Source organism: Microtus pennsylvanicus, chromosome 10, assembly GCF_037038515.1.
Source record: "Microtus pennsylvanicus isolate mMicPen1 chromosome 10, mMicPen1.hap1, whole genome shotgun sequence".
NCBI lineage: Eukaryota > Metazoa > Chordata > Mammalia > Rodentia > Cricetidae > Microtus > Microtus pennsylvanicus.
In genome coordinates this window covers 62,914,729-62,939,841 of record NC_134588.1, presented here as the reverse complement: position 1 = coordinate 62,939,841, position 25,113 = coordinate 62,914,729, and the positions used below count along the sequence as shown (strand labels likewise).

General features: G+C 43.7%; 1 protein-coding gene across 6 annotated transcripts in view; it reads left to right on the top strand.

Moving 5' to 3' along the window:
- Positions 1–25,113, top strand: part of Cfap20dc (CFAP20 domain containing) — a 225,524-nt gene that overhangs the window by 174,631 nt on the left and 25,780 nt on the right. For all 6 annotated transcript variants that reach the window (XM_075988576.1, XM_075988575.1, XM_075988577.1 and 3 more), the window contains one exon: positions 9,776–9,837. In XM_075988576.1, coding sequence (XP_075844691.1) covers positions 9,776–9,837 — 62 coding nt within the window. The remainder of the gene's footprint in view (positions 1–9,775; positions 9,838–25,113) is intronic.

Genomic DNA, 25,113 nt, shown 5'->3' with positions numbered 1-25,113 from the left:
TCTGACAGGCCCTACTCCTGGCACAAACCTTTTGCCACATGAAAGAGACTTAGTATTTTCAATGAAATACTTATTAAATGAATGAACAAAAGGGAAAGGCTATAGCTGCGCTAAATACTGTTCACTTATGAAGACACTCAAGGACCCTCTGTAGAAGTCACTAGATGCTTTACTGACTCCTCTGTGTTTGAGGGGCCATGATGGGAGCTACAGATACGCTTTTCAAAGGTTGAATCCCCATGCTTTTCCATGTTAGAACACATTAATATGTTCATCACCCTCACCATGGCCTAGCAGAGAGTGAAATATAAAATAACTTTTACTATAGCTTATACATAGCTATATAAAGCCAGGAATGTAGTGCAGTGGTCATGTCATTGCCTAGCATGTATGACATCCTGGCTTCCGTCCCCAGCACTGAAACAGTTCAATAAACAAAAGCCGACTCTTCTTCCTGTCTGCAGTTCCAACTAGAATAGCAAGAGAATATCTCTGAGTTCTGCGGTGCCAACATAGGTTCCTGATCCTCTCTTGCCTGCTTCCTTAGGTGCCAACTGGGAAAAATAAAAGGTCCTATAGTAAAAACTTAAATTAGGGGCTAAGAGGCAGCTCATCATTTAAAAGTACTCACTGCTCTTGTAGAGGACCTGAATTTGGTTTCCAGCATCCATATGGTGCCTCACAGCCATCTGTAACTCCAGTCCAGGGGAGTTTATGTCCTTTTCCAGCCTACACAGGACCAGACACACATGTGGTACACACACAAACACATAGACAAAAAAATTCCAAGCACAAAAAGTAAAAATTAATAAATCTTTAAAATTTTTAAATTATGCTTTAAAACCACATAAATGTTAACTTCAAATGTGGTGGGCAGAAGTTTTATATATTTAACAAATACTGATTTTAAAATCACTTTCATCATAAAGCCAGTTTTTTCCATGTCTCTTTGTAGGCCTCCCACGTTCAGCATTCCCTCAGCTCATAGTCACGTGTGCTACCTGAGTCTTTCCCACTGCCATTAGTGTCTTACTTCCCAGTGAGAACGCTGCAGCTCTGTCTGTCTTTCTGGTAATTCTTGGTATGTGAGTTGCTTATCAAATAGGTTACACAGACATCAACAGAAGATGAGGCCCCTGTGAGAGAATGTGCAAGTCATCCTGGAAGGTGAAATCAAAGAGACTCCAGGAGATGCAAAGGGGGAAATCATTGCCGATGTTCACTTAGTGCCTTTTATCTCCCTCTCCTCTGCCCCCAGCTTTCTCTTGTTTAATTTGATTTCCTTAGACACAGCCATGATACACACAACTCTTCAAACAGCCTTGGTGCCGGGCAGTATCCACCACCCAGAAAAATACCTATGTCCCCATGCCTTGCCCACAGAACAACGCAACGAAGTGAAACTCGTAAGGGTTGATTGCAGACAGAAGTGAAGCAGGGCTTTCCTTACAGGATGCTCTGCAGCCGTCACTGAGCCACGGTTAGAAAGAGAATGGTGGCCTCCAGATGGAGCTCACTTTGTCAGGAAGGGGCTCGGAGACCAGCAGTACAGAGGGCAAGCTGAGGAATGATTATTTATGGACTGAGAAGTCTGAACTCTTGGTTGCCCTGGATACCGGGTTCTCATCACTGTCCTGTTCTGGCAAGAACTGAAGTCTCCTGCATGACAAGTATGGCTGTAAAAGCACACGACCAAAAATAACACCATTAGTAATGAACCTAATAACCCCTCTGTTCCACCAAATGAGAAACTGAAAAGTCTGTTTTTTTAGACAGAAAAATTTGAAAATCCTACCTTTAGTATTCATAGGATATGTTTATTATTTCATCAACTTCAGTTTGCTCCAATATTGGAACTATCAACAAATGGGAAATTGCATTCCGTAATGAAATCTGCACCCTACTGCTCATGTGGAGTTTAAATAGAGCAATTTACAAGTATTGTTTCAGCCTCTCCGAGAGCTCATGCTTTTCTCCTCAGAAAAGGTGTGGAGATGGTGAGAAGCAAAAGGAAAGGGCTCCTGGTATCACCCCTAGGATGTCCTGCCCTGCTTTTGTCTCAGTGAATGGCGCTACCCTCCAGGGTCCCTCAAGCCAGAGGACTGGAAGCCATCACCTCTCCTCCACATTTTCATTTCCCCATGTCCATATTGGTCTTCAGATCCTAAGGCTCTTCATTTTGTTTCCTTTTTAATTTTTATTTTTTCTTTTAGATTTCTCTATTCTGTTTTATGTGTATTAAGTGTTTGCCCTGCATATGGCTGCTCACCCTGTGCATTCCTGATGCCCTCAAAGGTCAAAAGAGGATGTCCCATCCAGCGGAACTGGAGTTATGTATGGATGGTATGAACCACCATGTGAGGGCTGAGAACTAACCAACCCAGGTCCTCTGCAAGAGTACCCAGTGTTCTTAACTGATGCGCCCTTGCTCCACCTCCTTGCTTCTTAACCACCCCACCCGCCACCACCGCGCCGTCTGACACACAGACGTGGCATGGTGTTGTCCATCTGAATTTCTTCCGCAGTACATCCTCATCCCGTTGCCTCTGGTCTAAGTACTACAGGCTGTGGGTTAGGATTCCTGGTTCTGAAGTCATAGTGTCCTGAATCAAAGCCAACTGGTGGTGAACTTGAAACATAATAAGCACTTAGTAAAAACCTTGGTTTTCAGAGATGGTTTAGGTGTTAAGAACACTTGCTGCTCTTGCAGAGGGCCAGGATTCTGTTCCCTACACCCATGTCAGGTAGCTCACAGCATCCATAACCCCAGCTCTAGAGTATCCATTGCCCTTTTCTGGTCTCCATAGATATCCACACATATGGCCCATACTCACACAGACGTACACACATAAATGAAGTACATCGTTTTTTTAATTTAGTTCTCATTTTTCACACTAGACCTTGGTAAAGCCCAGGTCTGCTCTGCTCTCTTCCCTATGTAAAGCCCTTCAGTGGTTCCCATGGCCTCTTGAGTGTAACATCTCAGTCTGACCCAGAGGGCCGCTGCACTCTGAGAAGGAACCCATCGCAGTCTGACCCAGAGGGCCTCTGAGCTCTGAGAAGGTCCCCCATCGCAGTCTGACCCAGAGGGCCGCTGCACTCTGAGAAGGAACCCATCGCAGTCTGACCCAGAGGGCCTCTGAGCTCTGAGAAGGTCCCCCATCGCAGTCTGACCCAGAGGGCCGCTGCACTCTGAGAAGGGCCCACATCTCAGACTGACCCAGAGAAACACTGCACTCTGAGAAGGCCCCCCATCGCAGTCTGACCCAGAGGGCCGCTGCGCTCTGAGAAGGCCCCCCATGGCAGCCTCACCTTGCAGTCCTCCCCACCCTTCACTCATGCTCTCGAGCCAGCTGTAGTTCCGTAGCTGCACCGTGTGAGTATTTGTGCGCCTTGCACCAGGTTATCCCTCAGCTCCAGACTATGTGAGGCTCTGCTCTAGACCTCATGAGGAGGCTTACTCTATGCCCTAAAACCGGGAACCTAACTCCCAGCCCGAATTTGCTGGAGGGTGCACACCCCACGGCACAGGCGTGGAGGGTGGAGGACAGCTTGCTAGGGTTAGATTTTTTCCACCATGGCAGTCCCAGAGATTCAACCCAAGTTCTCAGGCTCATGGCAAGCACCTTTACCTGCTGAGCCGGCCCCTAAAGAATTTATTTTTAAAGTGTTTTACAATTCACCGCAAAAGTAGAACTTATAGGAATATCAGGTAAATGTCCCTACCCTCACATACATTCAGCATCCTGCATTCTCAATAGGTTCGACTATCGCATTTAGAACCATTAAATAACCATCGTTACCAGTGTCCTCAGTCCTGGATAGAAGACCCATAAAGAGAACCCAGCATCAGGCAGCACAGCTGGTTGTCATTCATTGATTAAATGAAGCAATCAGTAACATGCATACTAAATAATTCCTTTTTATTCCAAAGTAAACTGGTTTTCATCAGCTCCAAAATAAACATCAGCTTTGTTTTGCTTAAGTAAGTCTTGAGTGGCACATGCAACATTTTATGTTAAATATTGATACTAAACATTCAGTATACACCGTGAGAAGCTCTCCCTCTGAGCCAGGCTTCATGAGCAGTTTGTGGGCCCAGGAGACTTAGTGAGGCCACATCCAGTGTCTGTCCTTACAGGAGGACCTCACAGATGCTGCAGTGTGGCGGCAGAGAGGGGGCACGGAGACAGGGAAGTCTTTAGCAACAACGACTGTGTTTGCCACAAGCCCTGATTCCCCAGCATCAGTACAGTTCCGAGTAGTGTGTACCATTTAAAAGGTGTTTAGATGTAATAAATAAGCCATTTAAAAGTGTAATTAAATGTAACCATATTTCTCTTCGCAAATTGGCTTTTGTGGGCTTCTTAAGCTAAGTAAATCAAGCCTACTGAGAAATCCATTGGCCTTTGACAGCCAAATTTTTCAAAGTTTCTAACTTAAACCCAAATTCAATTAAAACAATACTTTACAACTTCTGTGGAAACCTGGCTATAAGTAATGTTTTTGGAGGCATTCTGAAGGAGTAGCCCTCCTGAGATTTGTTCAAAAACTGGGTTTTGTGCAGCCTTGGGAAAGGAACTAAGACTTAGTTACAATAAATTTTGAATGAATGTGTTTCTGATTTTGATTGGCAATAGCATGAAAACATTCTATTCGTGGTGTGTGAGTGTGTGTGTGTGTGTGTGTGTGTGTGTGTGTGTGCTCATGTGCATGTGTACACACACATGAATATAGTTTCATATGATAGTCAAAAGAATTTGAAGTATTCTGGGCCCAAACCCCATGTTTGTCATTTACTAGCATTGTAAAATTGATTCACAAAAGAGCTTTTCCCATATTGCCTTCTGCCAGCAAATGAGCCAAGTTCCTACTGGAACCTGCTGCTCCCTGAAGGTATTTCTTCAAGTTTTCTAGAGCGCTTCCCCCTTTTCATGGCTACTAGAACTATACAGACAGACTGGGACTGGCAGGTGGACCAGGGCCTGGCAGGTGGACCGGGGCCGTGCAAATGGACCAGGGACAGGTGAACCAGGACTGGCAGATGAACCAGAGCTGGCAGGTGGACCAGGGCCATACAGATAGATCGGGCCATGCTGGTGGACCAGGGGCAGGTGGACTGGGGCTGGCAGGTGAACCATGGCAGGTGAACCAGGCCATGCAGGTGGACCAGGGACAGGTGAACCGGAGCTGGCAGGTGGACTGGGGCCGGCAGGTAGACTGGGGCCTTGCAGGTGAACGGGGGCCATACAGATGGACCGGGCCATGCAGGTGGACCAGGGGCAGGTGAACCGGGGCTGGCAGGTGGACTGGATCTATATAAGCAAAGATGCTCTGTGCTTGTTTGGTGGCACTTCCATACTGACATCCACATAGCACCCCCCACAGAGCATTGCTGACAGTCTTTGGTGGTTTCCTTTTTGAGCACTTCATTTCTGTCCCTGCATGAATCTAGAGTCAAGAAAAGCACACCTAATGTGAATGCTGTTCTATGAATTGATGCCTCAAAGCTATTATTCCTTCAAATTAAAAATCCTCATACCATAACCTAATATAATATATAATATAAGCCTTCCCAACTTGGAAAAAGGGAGTGAGGGGGATTTAAACACTCATCTTATGCATCCATCAATGTGGCATATTGCAGCACATAATATTTGGAGAAAAATGAGGCAAAATTCACTTAATAAAATCCCGAGCATATGGTGAGATTCTCAGACAAGTTATTTATGGCCTTGATTAACCTTGCAATATTATTGCCATTTTGAATAGATTTTACATAACAACATAAAGATATTGTCTGTACCTCTCAGCATAGCAGGATTATCTTATCTCTTGTTCTTTTATTTGGCCTTCCCTGCTCTCCCTCACCTCAACATTCCCAGCAAATTGATCCTAGGAAGTCAAAGCCTCTGGGTGGTGGTGATTTCATGAGTGCCTCTTCCCTGGCACTAGGGCATAGCAACAGCACCACCCAAAGGACAAAGTCTGCCATCGCCAGACTCTTCCATGTATCTGTGTTTCCACATGAACCCAGACTTCTGTGCATACAAAACAGGCATTGTAGGTGTTTCAAACCTGGTAGGTCTTAATCTCTTCTAACCTACAGACCCATTATTTCCTCGGCTCTTTGGGAATATGCTGGGTTTGTTTTCTGGGCAAGCTAGGAAGGTGGGGATGGGCTGTGCTGAGCTGTAGATAAAATCAGATGAAGGTATAGAAATGATACATGAAACCGATATTAGAATCACAGTAATTGCTGTGCTGTCAGAAGAAAATATGGGAAGGTGTGAGTTGTTCTGTGGACAGTGACTGTGAAAGTCACCTCGGCAATATAAACATTATTTTCAGAGTGCTTGCTGTCTGTTAGAGCTTACAACAGTTCCAAGTTTAGCAGTGTGGTAAAAACTTACTGTCTTTAATTTTAAGTATATAGTGACATGACATGAGAGTCAAATCAAGTGAGTTTAATTTATAATAATTGGACAGTCTCATATACTCCATAAAAATGTATCTTGGGGTGCCTTTTTTTCCCTTCCATATACTGAGTGGATCCTGTCGTATTTTTATTCAGAACATTGTATTCCATATTCTGCATGAATTCCCAAGCTGCATTAAATAATACAAACAAACTAGCATTGAAATGGGATGCTATGGAATCTCACTGAATGGGTATAGCTTCTGGCTCCACTGTTTCCTGGCAGACATGATTCTGGATTAATACTAGTATCTGAATGTCCTCTTCTAACAAATGGAGTTAATTATATATAGTTCACAGGCTTCCTGTGGGACCCGAATGAGATACTCTCTCTCCAGAATTAGCATGGGGGTAAACGCACAGTAAACATAAGTCACTGCTGTTGCTGTTGTAGCTATTTTGTAGACACTGGTAAGGTGCTACCATTATTGGTATTGTTGTAGTTACTTGTAGGCATCAGTAAAGGTCTTTTGCATCTGCTTACGATATTGTATAGATAAGGCTGAATTCCAAAATTCACTTTCTATCACAGGAACAGTCATAGGATGTTAACCTTTCTAAAAATAAATTCCCTAATGCATATGTAGAGAAACAGTCACTACCCACCAAGATCCATGGCTGAGGATCTATAACAAAAGACAGTTTGGTTAAAGAAAAGCATGCAAATTAATTCCATATACGTTTTTCATAACACAAGAACCCTCAAAAATAAATGAAGACCGAAAGAAACGGTTAAACATGTACTTTCCAAGAGAAATGCTAAATGCATATTGTCATGCTAGATTTGACAGAGTGGAAACTCATGGAGAAATATGATTTTATAAAGGTGATCGAATCTATTAGTAATATACTGGGAGAATTTAGCAAGGCCTTTGGATGAGTCTCTTCCCTGTGTAACATGAGGGGCTGGCTTGTTTGTGTTTTCTGTCCTCCCACCAGGTCCCCCACAACTGTTTAGCCCCCCAAAAAATCATACATAGGTCTCCATAAATTATAAGCTGATTGGCCCATTAGCTCTAGCCTCTCACTGGCTAACTCTCACATCTTGATTAACCCATTTTTCTGATCTATGTTAGCCATGTGGCTCAGTACCTTTTTTCAGTGGGGCAAATCACATCCTGCTGCTTCGGTGGTCTGGGCAGGAGTGGGAGGAATCAACTTCCTCCTTCCCAGAATTCTCCTGTTCTCATTACATCATTTCTACTTCCTGTCTGGTTTTCCTGCATATATTTCCTGCCTGGCCAATCAGCATTTATTTAAAACATGATTGACAGCATACAGACAATTCTCCCGTGTTCCTGAATCTTTAAAAATGAGGCTTCTCCAGTCACATAGTCTAGTCACATAGGCTGTTATAACTTGGTTCAGGGACGGATACAAAGTCCTGCCTACATTTTATTAGCTGCATGAGATGTTGCTTCTTCTGTTTCTCAAATGCAAGATAGCACATGTGGGGTGTGAGACTTAAACCCCATAATACCCACTGGTGACAATCGCCTTCAGACAGACAGCCACTGGGCCTCCCACGTCTTCACGTCACCAGTTTTCACTCCTCCGAAAAGCTTCTGCTGTGCACTGCTACTGGCTGTGCCCTTGTATCACTGAATCTATTTTACATTATCTAAACATGAGCAAAGATGGGAAGGAGCCAGTCCACCTGGTTCACAGAGATACGTCACAAACCCAGTAGGCACTTGCCAAGGGAGAAAAGGCAGCATCTGGAGGAAGGGTGTGGCATGAGTGTACGTGGAATTGATGGTTATAGAATTCAGGAGTGGACATTCGCCTGAATACCAGAGCTGTGATGCTCAGAAAGTTTTGGAAATGCCTATGAAAATAAATAAGTAGAAGTCTATTTGGTGGAGGCCCCCGTGCTGCTGAACTACTGAGTGAATACCAATGAACTTATTATTGGGAATAATTTTCTATACCACTGTGGGTTGATCCAGAGAAGCAACCCATTAGGCCTTTTGCTTGCTAATTTCTCTTGCTATGAAGTAATGAAGCCTATATCATCAACTAAATTTCTCTTGCAAATTGCTGGACATTTGATTTCTCTGGTGAGATCAGGTATGCTTTGTGCCATGCTTTCTTTCTGCCGTTCTCCTAGCTGCTGTTTCTTGTTACTGAAAACAAGATACATGATGTCATTCAGTTACCAAAGTTTCTGGGTGCACGGAAATTCACAGCGCATCACAGGTGGCAGGGTCAAGTGATGGGATTATCATACAGGGTGTTTGACACCAATTAACGGAATACTTGCAAGAAAGTGTTTATAGACAAAGGGAATTTATGCTTATGAATTCTCATCACCTGCGTGATTAATAATTTAGGACCCCTTAAAATAAGAACTATGTGGAGAATAAGGAAGGTAGTCTCTTTATGTACAGCCACATTGCTAACCTCGGCTGTGGGTCAGCACTCAGTGTGGGCAAGAAAGCCTTAACACCAACCTCTCTGGGGACAGAAGTAACATTTTTAATGCAATTTTAAAATGTATGCCAAATTCCAACTTGTAATAAAATAAGAATGCCAAAATAAATTAATCTTTGTCATTATTAGCAACATACATAAGGAGAATATTTAGAATTATGTACAAAACGAAGTTTGTATTAGCTGTAACCAACTCTCCACCCCCCCTTATAAGCCAAAGAAGAAAGATCCATATTTCTTCACTAATTTGTTTTGTTTGAGTTGTTTTTCTTTTCTGCTTTGTGTTTGTTTGTTTGCTTTCAGTTGTGTTTCAAATAATAATGAAAGGGGTATTGTGGGAGGAAATTTGAGAGTGCACACTTTTCTTTCTCAGCATATTTTGGTCAGTGCTTTACAGTTGTGGGGAATGACCCCTAGGCCTAGGAATCACATGAGTGATTCCAGCATGGTGGTGCATAAATGTGTTTTCTTTGTCCTTAGTTAGTGCTTGTCCTTCCAGCAGAGCGTTTGTTCCTCGGAAGATCTTGTTTGCTTTTGCTGTCTCTGGAAATGGCATCAGGATAAAGACTCCACAAGGAGAACTCCAGTGTGTGGCCTTTATTCACATCATAGATGCCATTGAACCTTATCACCAGCTATTAAAATAGCCCGCATTTTATCGTTTACTTCCCCCTATGGTATGCTGGGTCTCTTGCGGCCTCTGCCTATGCCGTGAAGCAAAGCTCTTTTCTGTAAATGGAATACCAAAAAGTGAGATATCAAAACTGAGAATTGTTGATATGAAAATATCTAAATGAGAAGTGGTGTGTATGAAGATCATGGTGCTGACTGGGGCCCCCCTCACCAGTGTTTTGTCTCTTCCAGCCTGTCAACCAGGGTCATCACTATCAGAAAGAAATGAATCAACCTTCTCCATCGAACCCTCGGTAAGAATCATCAATAACCTGCATGGTTTTGATGTAAAACTTTTTACTTAGAAAACTGTATGTTTTTCTTGGTTACATAAAATTTATTTGCCAAAATTTTGTTGGTAGTGATTGTTGTTGTGTTCTATTTGTCTGTGGTTGCTTGGCTTGGTTTGTTTTTGAGATAGTCTCACATGAAGTAGCTGTCCTGAAACTTGCTGTGTAGATCAAGCTGGTCTTGAACCACCTGCTGCTGGTGCTTTTGAAATTTTGCTTCATCTGCTTTTCTTATTCAAACTATGTAGAGGTGGTAGCAATGTGTTCAAATACCCAGCTGCAGGGTTTTGAGCAAGTCACCTAACAAAGGCCATCTGGGCACAATGAAAAATAGATGAATGATTCTTAACATACTTGTTAGCAAATGGCAAGGTCTCTATGAGCAGTAACTTACTCAAGATTTTCATAAATATGCCATTTTATAGGAATTTGATGACCAGTGCGCATGGAGTATGAGTACTTTATATGCCTTTAAATTTATCAAGATGCCTTATTCAAGTTCAAATGACAATTTACTTTTTTCATAAACTCATAATTTTGTAACATCAAAATATTTGATACTTCAAAATATTATTGTTATCTGAATCACTTGTCAACATAATTTTAGGCTAATTAGGAATAAACAAGTCTGAATTTGAGCTTTAAAAACACATGTGATAGCCAGTCCTTGAGAGGCTAAGACAGGAGGATTGCTGCAAAGTTGAGGGCAGTCTGGACTGCATGGTGAGTTCCAGACTAACCTGGGCTACAGAATAAGATCATGCCTCAAAAAAATGCACATAGTATTTTAATACTATTTCTTTCTCATGCATATTTATAGAAGCTAGTTTGTCCAGATAAATCATTACTTCGTTACTGTTTGCTGTGCACTAGGGGGTTGTTGGAAGTCAGTAAATCTTGACTTCCACTAACTGTCCCAGTTATAGGATTGCATCGCTAATCCATTTGTGAGTTGCCCTGTGGAGTGGGCTGACATCAAGGAGAGCACAGCTCTGCTTCACAGTGTGGTCTGTTACATGATGTTTGAGTTACAACTGCAGTGACTTGGAGCAAAGACAATTTTGCTGGTATTGTGAGAACTGGAAAGGGAGAGAGAGAAACAGGAGGGATTTGTTCAATTAGAACACCATGCTTGCATACTAGATGAGAAAGACAGTCAGGGTCTCTTCTCCATCCCTGTTTGCAGCCTCCTTCCTGCTCCGTTCTCTCTAAACACTATCTCTCTTTGCTTCTCATTCCAAATATGGCTGTTTGATAGCTCTTCAGTTTATATATTATAGTTCAATCTACATATGGAGGCTAACAAGCTATGTCTGAATCTCAATTTCTAGTTTCTAGTTTCTACTATCAATGTGATTGGCTTAGAGTGAGTAGACCAAGTCTCTACTCCTGCTCCAGTCCACAAGGAATAGTGAACTAAGTCATGGAAGAGTACTAACAAGGCTCCTGGGAGGCCATCTGCATGTCTTCAGGACTTTCATTAGAGCTGGGAGTGTTTATGACAGAGCAGAAATTAGCTCTCATCCTTGTGTTCCTCGTCCATGCACCTGATGTGAACCTTGAAGAATTGTCATTGTCACAAACAATGAATTTAAAGATGAGATTAGAATTTCAGTGTTTACAAAAATGCATTTTCATATTCATTCATAGACACACACACATACATACATACATACATATATCATGTCACTTACAACCTTGCCTGATAAGTGTCTTTTCTATATGAAAAAAAAAAACAGGAAATCCAACTTTACTCCTAATTATAGGAACTTGAGAATTTGTAAGGTATCTTAGAAAGCAGAGCATTGACTTCAAAGGAAGTCGTCATTCGCCCACTAACCAGCAGTTATCTCAGGCAAGTCTTTCATGCTTTCTGGACTTCCCGTCATAATACAAATCCCTCATATGTAAAAGAAAGAATCGGAGTTTCCTGCCATCAGAGGTTAGGTCCAGCCTTAGGATTCTGTGACTTCCACGAGACTCATTTCCACTCTGAAGGGTCACATGGTTTGCTTTTATTTCACTAAGCTGAAGAGCAAAGAGTCATAAGCACTGGGTGAGTGATTGGCATGTTGATGGGGCACTATATGACTCTAACTATCCCTTTTCCAGGTTGATTTCAAAAGATAGAATTTTTAAAACTTTCACCAACAGAACAGACGCTGTTTTTCTAAAACCAAGTGTTCATTCACTTAGGAAAAACTAGTTTACATTTCTTCATAGTGAAACTTAAAGGAAAAAACTATAAAGACGAAAAGTTGTTTTCAACCCCATTTGCTATCAGATAATCCATAGTTTCCTAGACAATTATTATAAACTTCAAAAAACCTGCAGCTTATGTGGCCTGGCTCCTGACTCATAAATTCAGCAGCCCAGAGAGTCAACAGAAAGGCATTACTGGACCATAAACATAGAAGATGGTAAAATTCTGAGATCAGCATTATTGCCATTGAAAGTGGGATGAACTGATTCATGTGATACATGGGATTTAATTTCAATTGAAAGCTAGCCTTGTGGTTCAGATTTTCATTTATTGTGTTTCTCATAAATAATACCCCATACTTTACATCTCAAAATATAGGACTTGAAAGTTAAGTTAGATGGGCAGATAATTAATATGAAAGAGATGCGAAAAGTTATCTCTAATTTCACCCTCTTGGACAAGAGAACGTCAAGCCCAAGTCCTAGATGGGAGGTTCTGCCTGTGGAGTCTGAGCAGTGGCTATAAAAGCAGGCATCCATGTCATCACAATCCCTGCAAGGGCGTCGTAGCAAAGACAGGAAATGTGTGCATGTATGTCTACTTAGAGCACAGCAGGATGTGACCCCGTGACGGTGACCACATTAACTCCAGTGAAATGCCGCAACCACTTCAGGCTTCTATGAACCTAAGCCTTTTGAACTACATATGCTCATATGCACATATATATGGATTTAGAGGCAACTTTCAATTAGCTTCATTAATGTAACAGAAAAGTCAGCTCCTCAGGGTCTTCCATTTACATTTTGTTCTGCAAAGATTTTCATTTCTGAAACATAATTGCTCTCTTCATTTTGTGTGTGCAGGATTAATATTAGAGATAATATACATCCCACAAAATAAGCAGATTCAGGTGATAGAAAGTTGGCTCCAGGTTGGAAATAGCTAAAACACTGAATATATTCATAGCTTGTTTTCTTCACAGTGAAATCATTCACTACACTCGCAGGGCAGTGCTTGACATTGGATCGAGGTGGGATGCAATGGTAATCATTTTCCTGAGAAGATTACAGTCTAGGAAGTGAAATGTATATGGTTCACCTCATCACATACCCTGGCATGTCTCGATTTGCACACAGCCATTTTCCCATTCATCCTTAGGCAGGGGGTGGCATTTTCCATTATTTTTTCCTAATGCACCAACTAATATTTAGGCAGCATCTCAGACGCTGGGGCCCTTTCCTTCCAGTCCACTGATGCTACTTCACGGGGCACTGACAGCTTTTACAAGGTGCAGAAATGGCTAACATTATCTAATACAATTTAGAGGAGTGTGGGGCGGGAGGAAACAATTTCACAGTTCATTCATGTTGAGAAATGTTTGCTAGCATGTAGACTTGCATGCTGCCAAACAGAGCAAAATGGATCCTGTTTGCAGCCTCAGGTCATTTATTAGAAAATGCCATCTATGGGTTCGTGGGTTGAGAGCTGTCCCTCAGGCACAGATATTTATATGTCTGTGCAGATTCTTCAGAATAGGAGATGGTGTTTTTGCTCAAGAATGTATTTTATGAAAGAAGCTGTGATTATGTTCTGGTTGTGTGTTCATGCGGATAGAGTTGACTGTCGTCTTTCCTGTTGAATAGGAAAGCTGCTTGTTATTTTATGACCTAGTGGAAATTTAGGGAGAGGAAGGAATGGAGTCGAAGGCTTCATAAGGTTTTAAATGTTTATGGAAATAAACAATATCAAAAACAGTTCTAGAAACTCCAGATGCTACAGTTCTGTAGTGTTTGCTTTGTGGTTTATCACTATCTGTAGATTGGTTGTTGTTTGGGGGGCAGGGATTGTTGTTTAATGTCATTGTGGATTATGTTAGGGTCTAATCTTTTACTGCTCTGCCACATTTTTGTGTGATATAGACATACTTATAGCTGCAATTATCTGATAAATCTCTGAAGACTCTGACAAATGATTAATAACCAATGACCTCAGTTCCTGCTGGCTCAGCTTGCCCAGTGCAAGCCAATTTATCTCTAGACACACATATGTTTTGAATAAAAGAGAAAGGGGCAAAACCCTGACCCTGTGGGATGGCACATTTAATTCAAGAATCTTCTTCCCCACCCTACCCTTCTCATGAAGAGATTCTTGAGACCACTGCTCTGCTATGAAAACAGACTTTTAAGATATCTGTGCCCTTTTCCTCTTGGATCTCTGTCAGAGTGCAGACCACAGAAGGCCTCTGCACTGCCCCAGAGACAAGTTTCCCAGAAACATCCTTGAGAATCACCCTGTTTTTCATATCTAGGCACCCTTCATCCTGGACAGTAACCCACCCAACTCAGAACCACCTCTCCCTCAAGGTTGTAGGGGATTCAGCAGTTCAGCAGAACCATGAATGAACAGAGCGCCATCCAGTGGACCCCTGCCCCATCATGTCTTCCTCCACTGCCTTTAACTCTTGCTGAGATGCCCCTCCCACTTTCAGTCCTGCTTCCCAAAACTTCTCCCTGGCAATTTTGCTCTCATCTCCCAGTCTAACTAGCCAGCACAGCTGCCCACCTCTGCCCACCTCCCCAGGGTGGCTTTATCTTTGCTTACTTCTCTGTTCTTTCCCAGACCTGCCTCTCTGAGCCCCAGGTAAGCCCACTCTGCACTGCCTGTGGCTGTAACTCTATCTTTCTTGGACTGCTGACACTCAGCCCTCTCTGGGTGTGTGGGTGTGTGTTGGGGGAGGTAAAGACTGGGAAATATTAGCAGACATTTTACTTTATTATATTATATTTACTTATATTATATTTACTTATATTATATATTATACTTATATCATTCTCAGAAGTTTTGAATTTATGAAACCCTGGTTCCTGGGGGCTTCAGAACAATAGAGTGCATCTCCCCGCAATCCCTGCACCTTCCCAAAACTTCTGTGTCTGAGTTGGCACAAGCCTAAATAATCTTGGCTTCTCTAACTGGAAGAGTGCAGTGCTCTGAGATTACTCAGGCCTCCCTAATCACTGCTTTGTGTCCAGGTAGTGAACTTGCACCCCTTGTGGCCCACAGTCCAGTGGAAAGATGGTAATTACCAAAGCATCTGTTTACAGTTCTAACAGTTGAATACTTTCCATTTTTAACTAAAGATTCTGATTTTTAGAATAATAAAACCCTTTAGCAATTCTAAGTGGTAATTCTAGTTTACAACATCTCTGTTCTGCTAGAGGTGAAGGGGCAGAACAGGAGAGAACACAGGCCAAGATCTCAGGGAGTGACATGTACCCCAAGAAATGGAAGACCACGATTACCGTCAAGTGTCCATAGGCACTGCCCACTGCCTTGTCAACCATTTTGTAATCCAGTGCAGAAGAGCTGCCTTGTTGTTTAAATAAGCAACCCTAACAGCATCAAAAGTGTACTTTCAGCCCTTAGCTTCAGTGTTGCTTGACGGTTCTGAAGCCCTTGCCCGTGCCCTGAATGCGTCCTCCATGAGCCTGAGGATTTCCACTCCGCGTATCATGCAGGCAGGCAGTGTGCAGATGAGGGCGGGACAGGACTGAGGGGGAGAGGGATGCGTACCAAGCCTGGCACGGGGCGGGCAGGGCTGAAGGGGAGAGGGATGCGTACCAATCCCAGCACAGGGAAGACCACAGGCTTACAAAACTGGAGTGCGTGCACAGACTCCACTTCTATAAGAAGTTGCTCATTTCTTCCCTTTATTTCTTTTTGGTTTTCTTATTAATGAAAAATGTTATGCTTTTAAATTGATTGAAGTTAAAATGCATAATTTCTCATTTTATCAATATATTATGTTTACTGGCTTTTATAGTTTAATATTATGATGTTCATTACACATAAAAACCCACTCAGTATAATAAATACCGTGTGAGTCAAATGCTTGGCCTGTTTCAAATGACTCCAAGGTGAAAAGCAAACACCTCCTAGCTGATTTGATTGAGCTGATGCAAACATTATTGTTCTGTTGACTCTTTTTTGCCCGTTGGTTTTTAAAAGGTTTTATATCCCTTGCCATCCATTAACGTGAATCAGATACAATTTGGTGCTTGGGACAAGAAAATGCTATTGGGTGTTGGGTGTGTATACTCATGGGAGAAAAATCATGTATTCTCTTAAGCACACTTATTAGGAAGCATTTCTCATATTTTGCTATGAACGACTTATTTGCTCTTGATTTTTGAGTTTACAATAGTGATTTTGAATTATCACTTAGATACATAGCTCAGTAACGAGTGAAGGCAAATGGTGAACTGTTATTATCCCTTACTGAACATAATTAAAAGCTAGATCTAATATAGCCTCGTGATTTTTAGTTCATATGTGTGGCAGGTACGCATTATGGTAATAACGCTTCCTGTTGTGGATGTACTCAACCCTCAACTATAAATGGTCCTTCTCCTAAGGAGGTTAGAAATTTACTCCTTGGCCACTAGAGTTCAAAGAAATTTCTATCGTGGTCTAGTCAGTGTTTTGACTTGGTAAAGAGTACACTCTCTTTGTTCCCCCCACCCCCACTCTTTAACAGCACCCTTACTGAGAACACAAACTTCCTTTGTTCTGCAAATACTATTAGTCCATATTAGGAATCCAGAAAAGGTTCTGATTTTTGCCTCCTGGACTCCTAGAAGAAGTGGAAAACAAAGGAGGACAGCTGTCCATGTGACCATCTCTACATCCATGTAACAGTCTCTACATCCATGTGACAGTCTCTGCATCCATGTGACAGCCTCTGCATCCATGTGACAGTCTCTACATCCATGTTGACAGTCTCTGCATCCATGTGACAGTCTCTGCATCCATGTGACAGTCTCTACATCCATGTGACAGTCTCCATGTCCATGTGACAGTCTCTGCATCCATGTGACAGTCTCTACATCCATGTGACAGTCTCTGCATCCATGTGACAGCCTCTGCATCCATGTGACAGTCTCTACATCCATGTGACAGTCTCTACATCCATGTGACAGCCTCTGCATCCATGTGACAGTCTCTACATCCATGTTGACAGTCTCTGCATCCATGTGACAGTCTCTGCATCCATGTGACAGTCTCTACATCCATGTGACAGTCTCCATGTCCATGTGACAGTCTCTGCATCCATGTGACAGTCTCTACATCGATGTGACAGCATCTACATCCATGTGACAGTCTCTACATCCATGTGACAGTCTCTACATCCTTGTGACAGTCTCCATGTCCATGTGACAGTCTCTGCATCCATGTGACAGTCTCTACATCCATGTGACAGCATCTACATCCATGTGACAGTCTCTACATCCATGTGACAGTCTCTGCATCCATGTGACAGTCTCTACATCCATGTGACAGTCTCTACGTCCATGTGACAGTCTCTACGTCCATGTGACAGTCTCTACGTCCATGTGACAGTCTCTACGTCCATGTGACAGTCTCCATGTCCATGTGACAGTCTCTGCATCCATGTGACAGTCTCTACATCGATGTGACAGCATCTACATCCATGTGACAGTCTCTACATCCATGTGACAGTCTCTACATCCTTGTGACAGTCTCCATGTCCATGTGACAGTCTCTGCATCCATGTGACAGTCTCTGCATCCATGTGACAGTCTCTACATCCATGTGACAGCATCTACGTCCATGTGACAGTCTCTACGTCCATGTGACAGTCTCTACGTCCATGTGACAGTCTCTACATCCATGTGACAGTCTCCATGTCCATGTGACAGTCTCTGCATCCATGTGACAGTCTCTACATCCATGTGACAGTCTCTGCATCCATGTGACAGTCTCTACATCCATGTGACAGTCTCTACATCCATGTGACAGTCTCCATGTCCATGTGACAATCTCTACATCCATGTGACAGTCTCTACATCCATGTGACAGTCTCCATGTCCATGTGACAGTCTCTGCATCCATGTGACAGTCTCTACATCCATGTGACAGTCTCTGCATCCATGTGACAGTCTCTACATCCATGTGACAGCATCTACATCCATGTGACAGTCTCTACATCCATGTGACAGTCTCTGCATCCATGTGACAGTCTCTACATCCATGTGACAGCATCTACATCCATGTGACAGCATCTACATCCATGTGACAGTCTCTGCATCCATGTGACAGTCTCTACATCCATGTGACAGCATCTACATCCATGTGACAGTCTCTACATCCATGTGACAGTCTCTACATCCATGTGACAGTCTCTGCATCCATGTGACAGTCTCTACATCCATGTGACAGTCTCTACATCCATGTGACCGTCTCTGCATCCATGTGACAGTCTCTACGTCCATGTGACAGTCTCTGCATCCATGTGACAGTCTCTGCATCCATGTGACAGTCTCTACATCCATGTGACAGCATCTACATCCATGTGACAGCATCTACACCCATGCAACAGTATCTACGTCTGCTAGTGAATTTCCAGGTTCCAGCACTAGCCACAAAGCGGTGGCAAGGCACAAAGTAAATGAAGACCTAATGTATTAGGGGAGGAATGGACCTGTCACTTAGAGGGATTGTGAGGCAGAGAGCAGATTAGCTGATCACTCATAGTCAGAAGGCAGCTCGGTGAAAAATGTGCAGGAAGCGATAAGTGCGGGTTTGTGCTGATTTAATGATATTCTTAAACTACAATAGCATTCTGCTGGGGCGATATAATAAAGCACTTGCCTTGCATTTTTAAATCATCAACATATGTCTAGTTTGACCTTAAAAAACACTCCAGGCTATTCTCTGGTAAGCGTATAGCTTCTGAGAGAGGAAAAAGCACTGTCTAAGATGCCATGGTGGTGGCCTCCCAGCGAGCCGACCTGGCCTTTCCTAAGCTGGCACTTGCATGGCTTCCCTCCAACATCTCTCTGTAGTGCCTACTTTTCCTTCCAACCCTAACTTTGTGTTTTAAGTTTACCAAAGCCCTGTGTGGGTCTTGAGGAGTCTCAGTCACAAAAGTCTGCCTCCTAACAGTTATGTGTGGTAACACGCTCCTCTGTCCTCACCAGCTTTCATTGTCGCTTCTCAGCTTTATACTGAGGTGATGATTTTTGAATAAGCTTACTATTTTGCCATGGATGGTGGATGAAAGGGGGTTAGTTTGAGTTGCTCACTTAATCATAGCAAGGAAATGAATTGCTTTTATTTTGTGTCATTGCAGATATTCATCAGAAAAAAATTAACGAAACTCATATTTTGTACAAATACACGTGAGATATAAATAGCACACATGTAACTAGCTTGACAAGGGTGGACTTGCATTGCCAAGAACTGTCGTAATGAAATGTCACTGGTGCCTTTAAACAGTGTTTGCTCTCATATCTTAGCATTCATGCCTAACAGGAGGGAGGTGTGGCTTATTTTATATTATCTCCTCTTGGTTTGCCAGTGAGGCTTTATGTAATGAAACTTGAAAGGACCTAATACTTGAAAGGATCTAAACACTTGTGCCTAAGCCCAGTGCAAATACTCAGTAGCCAGGGCCTGACTCCTAGATAATGACAGTTCAAATTTGGTGTGTGTGTGTGTGTGTGTGTGTGTGTGTGTGTGTGTGTGTGTACGTGTATGCGTGTACACACTTACCAGGATTCAGCATGGATGTAGACTTTTCCTATGCTGAAATTAACACTCCCAAGTTAGGGGAAATAAAGGAGCCACTGGAAGAAACAAACCAAGGAGGAAAGTCTGAGCTGTGCCTGGCGAAGGTGGTTTGCGCGGTTCTAGCATCCTTGTGTGGTCTTTGTCTGCAGCAGTGCCTGGTGCTCTTTGTCAAGTGTTTCCAGCCCTTCAGTCTTCTAGGCACATATTTGGTTGGACTCACACTCCCTCTTCCTTTGGCCTACAGCCAACCACCCCACTCATTATAGCCAATAAATTAGTGACAAAATTGCCTCAGCTATGTTTGACGTTGGCACATAGAACAAGTAACCACTTTTTTTTTGTTACTTTTGTTTTTTTGTTGTTACTTTTTTTTTTTGTTACTTTTTTTGTTTTTGTTTTTGTTTTTTTTGTTACTTTTGGAGGGAGCCTAATGCTCTGGTTAAAGCCCAGTCTGGCAGGAAGTGAGGGTTTGTCCTTGTGAAATTATTTAACCTCTCCAGGTTTCACCGGTTGCCCAAAAGCCGGCACTTGCTTCCTACTTCCGGGTTTGCTGTGAAAGTTTAGTGAGATAGTTCACAGGCCTCTTAATAATATCTTCATAAGAAATGGTGAGAGCAGGGAATAGAAAGCAAAATCAGAGCACGGGGGAACCCAAACATCACAGGGAGGTTCAAGAGGTTATCAAGGTGACTTAACCCAGGCAAGCAGGCTCGGCACACCACAGGGCATTCCCTTCTGTCATCACTGAAGTCCAGCCCTAGAAGCCTTGATGTCGAGCTGGCATGAGCTTCCGTCATACTTCTCTCCCAGAGCGTTACACTGAACCCTGCCCGTCCACGCGGCCATTCCTTAGTAGCACATCTAGATTGTTCTGCTCACACCTCCAGTCGCTGTGTTCTAGTCCTTCATTCCCAGAGCTGGCACAGTCCTACACCTTCCTTGGCACCTGTCGGGCTCACCCCGGCTGTCCTCGCAGCTGAACAAGGTAATTTGGATGTAATCCAAACCATGTGGATTGCAGCTACCTTGTGCCAGAACAAGGCCTCATGGTGCATGGTAACCACGTTCACGTTTTCAGTTCCCCTGTGTTACTAACGTTCAGTGTTGAGTCCCCTAAGCCTCTCACCATCATTCCCTAGGACTGTTGCTGTTGCTGCAGACTATCAGGGAGTCGCTATGCAACACTGTGGTTTCTTTACCACAGCCCTTCCCCGTGGGTGAGAGTGACCTTTGTAAACATAGATCTGAGTCCACACCTCCTATTACGGCCTTTCACTCCCAGGATATGGACTGCAAGATTGAGTGGCCTGGCCCCCGCTGTTGGTGCAACCTTAGTTTATACTGTTTTCTTATAGGGGTTTGCACGCAGGCCACACTGGCCTCCTCCTCGCTGCTCAGACTACCTGTGTTGTGCCCTTCCCTCTTCACTGTATTCAACTTGCTTAGTTCATAGCCTTCCGCCCACCGTGCTGCCTCTCAGCATGTGCAGCCTGAACTCCATAGCAACTCTGCGTTCTTTGTGGCTCCCTGGTTGCTGCTCGTCCCACCATCTGTATTGTACGCTTCAGAAGGACAGTGCTGAAGAGCAGATTTGTAACCTCGGGGGGGGGGGGGAGAGAATTCCTCAACAGATCTCCAATTCCACAAGCTATAAAGGGAAAACATTGATAAATTCTATTATATTAAAATTGGGAACTTATTGAAGGACACAACTTTGAGTAAAAGACACACCACAAAATAGGATATATTTGCCATACAAGGGCTTGTGTCCACAGTATATGAACAAAACACAAATTAGTAGAGAAAGATAGAGACAGACCAAAAGAAAGGTAACGTGTCCAAGACTGATGAGGGGAATGTGAGTACCCTGCTTGGAATGCTATGTACACACTGCCATGGGGTGCAAATACACGGATGGGTAGATGGGAATATGCCATGTAAAGGCCACAGTGGGTACACAGAGCTATGAATACCTGCAGGAGGGGAATGAATACCCTACCGAAGGGACATGAATGTGCTGCTGATGGATGCATGGATGCACTGTATAGGAGTGTAAACTGCCGGGTGACTTCACTGTCTGGGGTGCACAGATGCACTGTGTAGGGGTGTAAACTGCTTGGTGACTTCACTGTCTGGGGTGCACAGATGCACTGTGAAGGGGTGTAAACTGCCGGGTGACTTCACTGTCTGGGGTGCACAGATGCACTGTGAAGGGGTGTAAACTGCCGGGTGACTTCACTGTCTGGGGTGCACAGATGCACTGTGTAGGGGTGTAAACTGCCGGGTGACTTCACTGTCTGGGGTGCACAGATGCACTGTGTAGGGGTGTAAACTGCCGGTGACTTCACTGTCTGGGGTGCACAGATGCACTGTGTAGGGGTGTAAACTGCTGGGTGACTTCACTGTCTGGGGTGCACAGATGCACTGTGTAGGGGTGTAAACTGTGGTGACTGCACTGTCTGGGGTGCACAGATGCACTGTGTAGGGGTGTAAACTGTGGTGACTTCACTGTCTGGGGTGCACAGATGCACTGTGTAGGGGTGTAAACTGTGGTGACTTCACTGTCTGGGGTGCACAGATGCACTGTGTAGGGGTGTAAACTGCCGGGTGACTTCACTGTCTGAGATGCACAGATGCACTGTGTAGGGGTGTAAACTGCCGGGTGACTTCACTGTCTGAGATGCACAGATGCACTGTGTAGGGGTGTAAACTGCCGGGTGACTTCACTGTCTGGGGTGCACAGATGCACTGTGTAGGGGTGTAAACTGCCGGTGACTTCACTGTCTGGGGTGCACAGATGCACTGTGTAGGGGTGTAAACTGCCGGTGACTTCACTGTCTGGGGTGCACAGATGCACTGTGTAGGGGTGTAAACTGCCGGTGACTTCACTGTCTGGGGTGCACAGATGCACTGTATAGGGGTGTAAACTGCCGGGTGACTTCACTGTCTGGGGTGCACAGATATACTGCCATGGGGGGGGGTGTAAGTTGATATAACAGCTTTGGAAAACTGTTTCTTACGAGCTAAATATATTGTGGCCTTTTCTCTAGCAATAACACTCTTTCTTACATGGCCAGTACAAAGCATGCAGGTATGTATTAAAAGTCACATGTAAATGCTTGAGGGTCCCTCCACCCCCCCCCCCCAAGCTATTAAGGTTAGATTTTTTTAAGTTGAATTATGGAATCAAATCTTATCTTAATTTTTCTTTTCTGAAGCAAAGCCTCTTGCAACCCAGCTGCCATTCTCCCCAGCCCCTTGGGGGAATTCCTTGCTAACTTAACTTGGTAGACACAGTCATCTCCAGTAACAGCAAAAGTCTAACAGGCCTTCCAAACTTGCCCGTAAAACCCCTGGGTCTCCTCCTCCTCGTTAGGCTTCTCTGCAAGCCTTTGTCTCTGGTTGTTCAGTGTGCCGCTCATTACTGAGGAATCCCATGTGCACTGTCAGTAAACTGCCATGTCCCCATGACTACTGTCAGCTGGTCTGCAAAGCCCAGCGACAGCGCTCACATAAACACACCCATAAGAGCCACAAGCTGGAAAGAAGTGGCTTGTATGCTGGGAGAAATAAATAAATACGTGCTGCATTCGCGAAACAGAATACTAACTACACTCAAAAGCATGGGTGAATTTGGCAACAGCAGAGTACATACTGGATGGTTCAAACTGGCATTTTGAGCTGTAGTATCGCCATCTGGTGGCCTTCAAGGAAAAAATCCATTGACTAGGAGAAGCAAGAGGAACTTCTCTTTCCGCCCCAAGTAGTGGCTAGAGCTCCCTTCAGGATGGTCCCTGAATTGTGCATTTATTACTTGTACACTTTTTTGTGCAAAGTTCACTAATAAGCGTGAGTGCAATTCCGGGTCTGCTGCAGTCGCATGCTCTTCCTGATGCTGCAGCTTCTCTGACTTTCTGTTTCACAGCTTTCTGCAGAGTGAGAACGGCATGAAGGCTGGATAGCTGCTGCGGTAACACTGAATAATTGCAGTGACTAAGCTAGCCTGGCCACTGGAAAGAGTTATTACCCTCCCTGGGAAGCCTAATTGACTCGCAGGAATGGCCCATGCCCATGCCACAAGATTTTTCCTCCACAAATGTTTTTTTGAAAATAGCATTTTCCCATCATATCTGTTTAAAAGTCCATTTGTCACCCACGTTGGCATCCTGTCACAATATTGTTCATTAACTGGAATGTTGCAATTAACACACTCTGCAACTGCTGGGGGGGGGGGTTAATGTCGTCAGTGGAATATCCCATCAGCCTTTTCAGCTCTTTGTGTGCAGCCAGTGGGGGGGGGGCGGGGTGGAAGGAGACGCAGGGGGCAGATTGTCATTCCCCTCACAGAGCCTTTCTTTTCAGCATACCCTTGTTTTATCTGTGTACTCAAAATAAAGGTATGACCAAAATTTCAAAAGAAAAATGGAAATCACTATGCAAATCTGGTTTCTGGTAAACCAACACATTTAATGTTGAAAATGATGCCTGTGGTCATCCTTCACCAAAAGCCCAGAAGGCTGAATTACAGCACTAAATTAACCCCACCCACTCCCTATGGTTTTTGAAATGTCACGGGAGGTTTTAAATGAATTTTTATTATTGCATTCTAATCTTAGGGTAATTAATTCTCTAGTTCGGGTTAGAAGAGCTGCAGTTTTCTGCTCTTAACAAAGGCTGAGTTGGGATGCACTGGCATGCCCTGCTTGGAAGACTCTGAGAGATGCCTCTCAGAGCCCCTTCACTCTGACGCTCCTTCTGGAATTTCAAGTAACAGCTACTCAGACTTCCTCAGTGTGGTAGATTTTCCTGTGTGACACTGTGTGGCAGGAGTTGACTTTGTCAGTGTGTCTTCTCTGGTTTTTTCGAGATGGGGTTCCCCTGTGTAGCCCTGGCTACAGGGAACACACTCTAGAAACCAGGCTGGTCTCCAGTTGTCTCTGCCCTCTGATTTCTGGATTGAAGGTGTGTCACCACCGCCCAGCTCCTACCTCTTTTTTTAAAAATATGGAATAGCCAGGTTTGTCGTGCTCAGAGCATAAAACGGTATGAGAGAGTTTTCAGTTTACCCTTACTTGACTTTGAATATTTAGGGAAAAGTCTCAGTTTGCAGATTTCGCTAATGGCACTACAATGTCAGTCTTCTCTGTTTAACATTCAGCTTTGTTAATCAAGAAAACCATAGATTGGCTCTTTGCATGCTGATTAAATTGATTACAGCTGTGGGCCTCGATAGCGCTTTTTTTTTTCCAAGTGTCTCTAATTAATCAGACAATGCTTGATTGGGCTTTTCTGTTTTGAGGAGATAAACTGGCTTCCTCAAGAATTTTCACCCCGAATCATTCTCCATTGCACAGTTAAAAAAAAAAAAAGTGAGTCACCACCTGGGTGACTTTCTGGTTTCCTTTTTGCCTTCAGCAACTGAAAAAACCAAAAAGAGGAGAATGAAG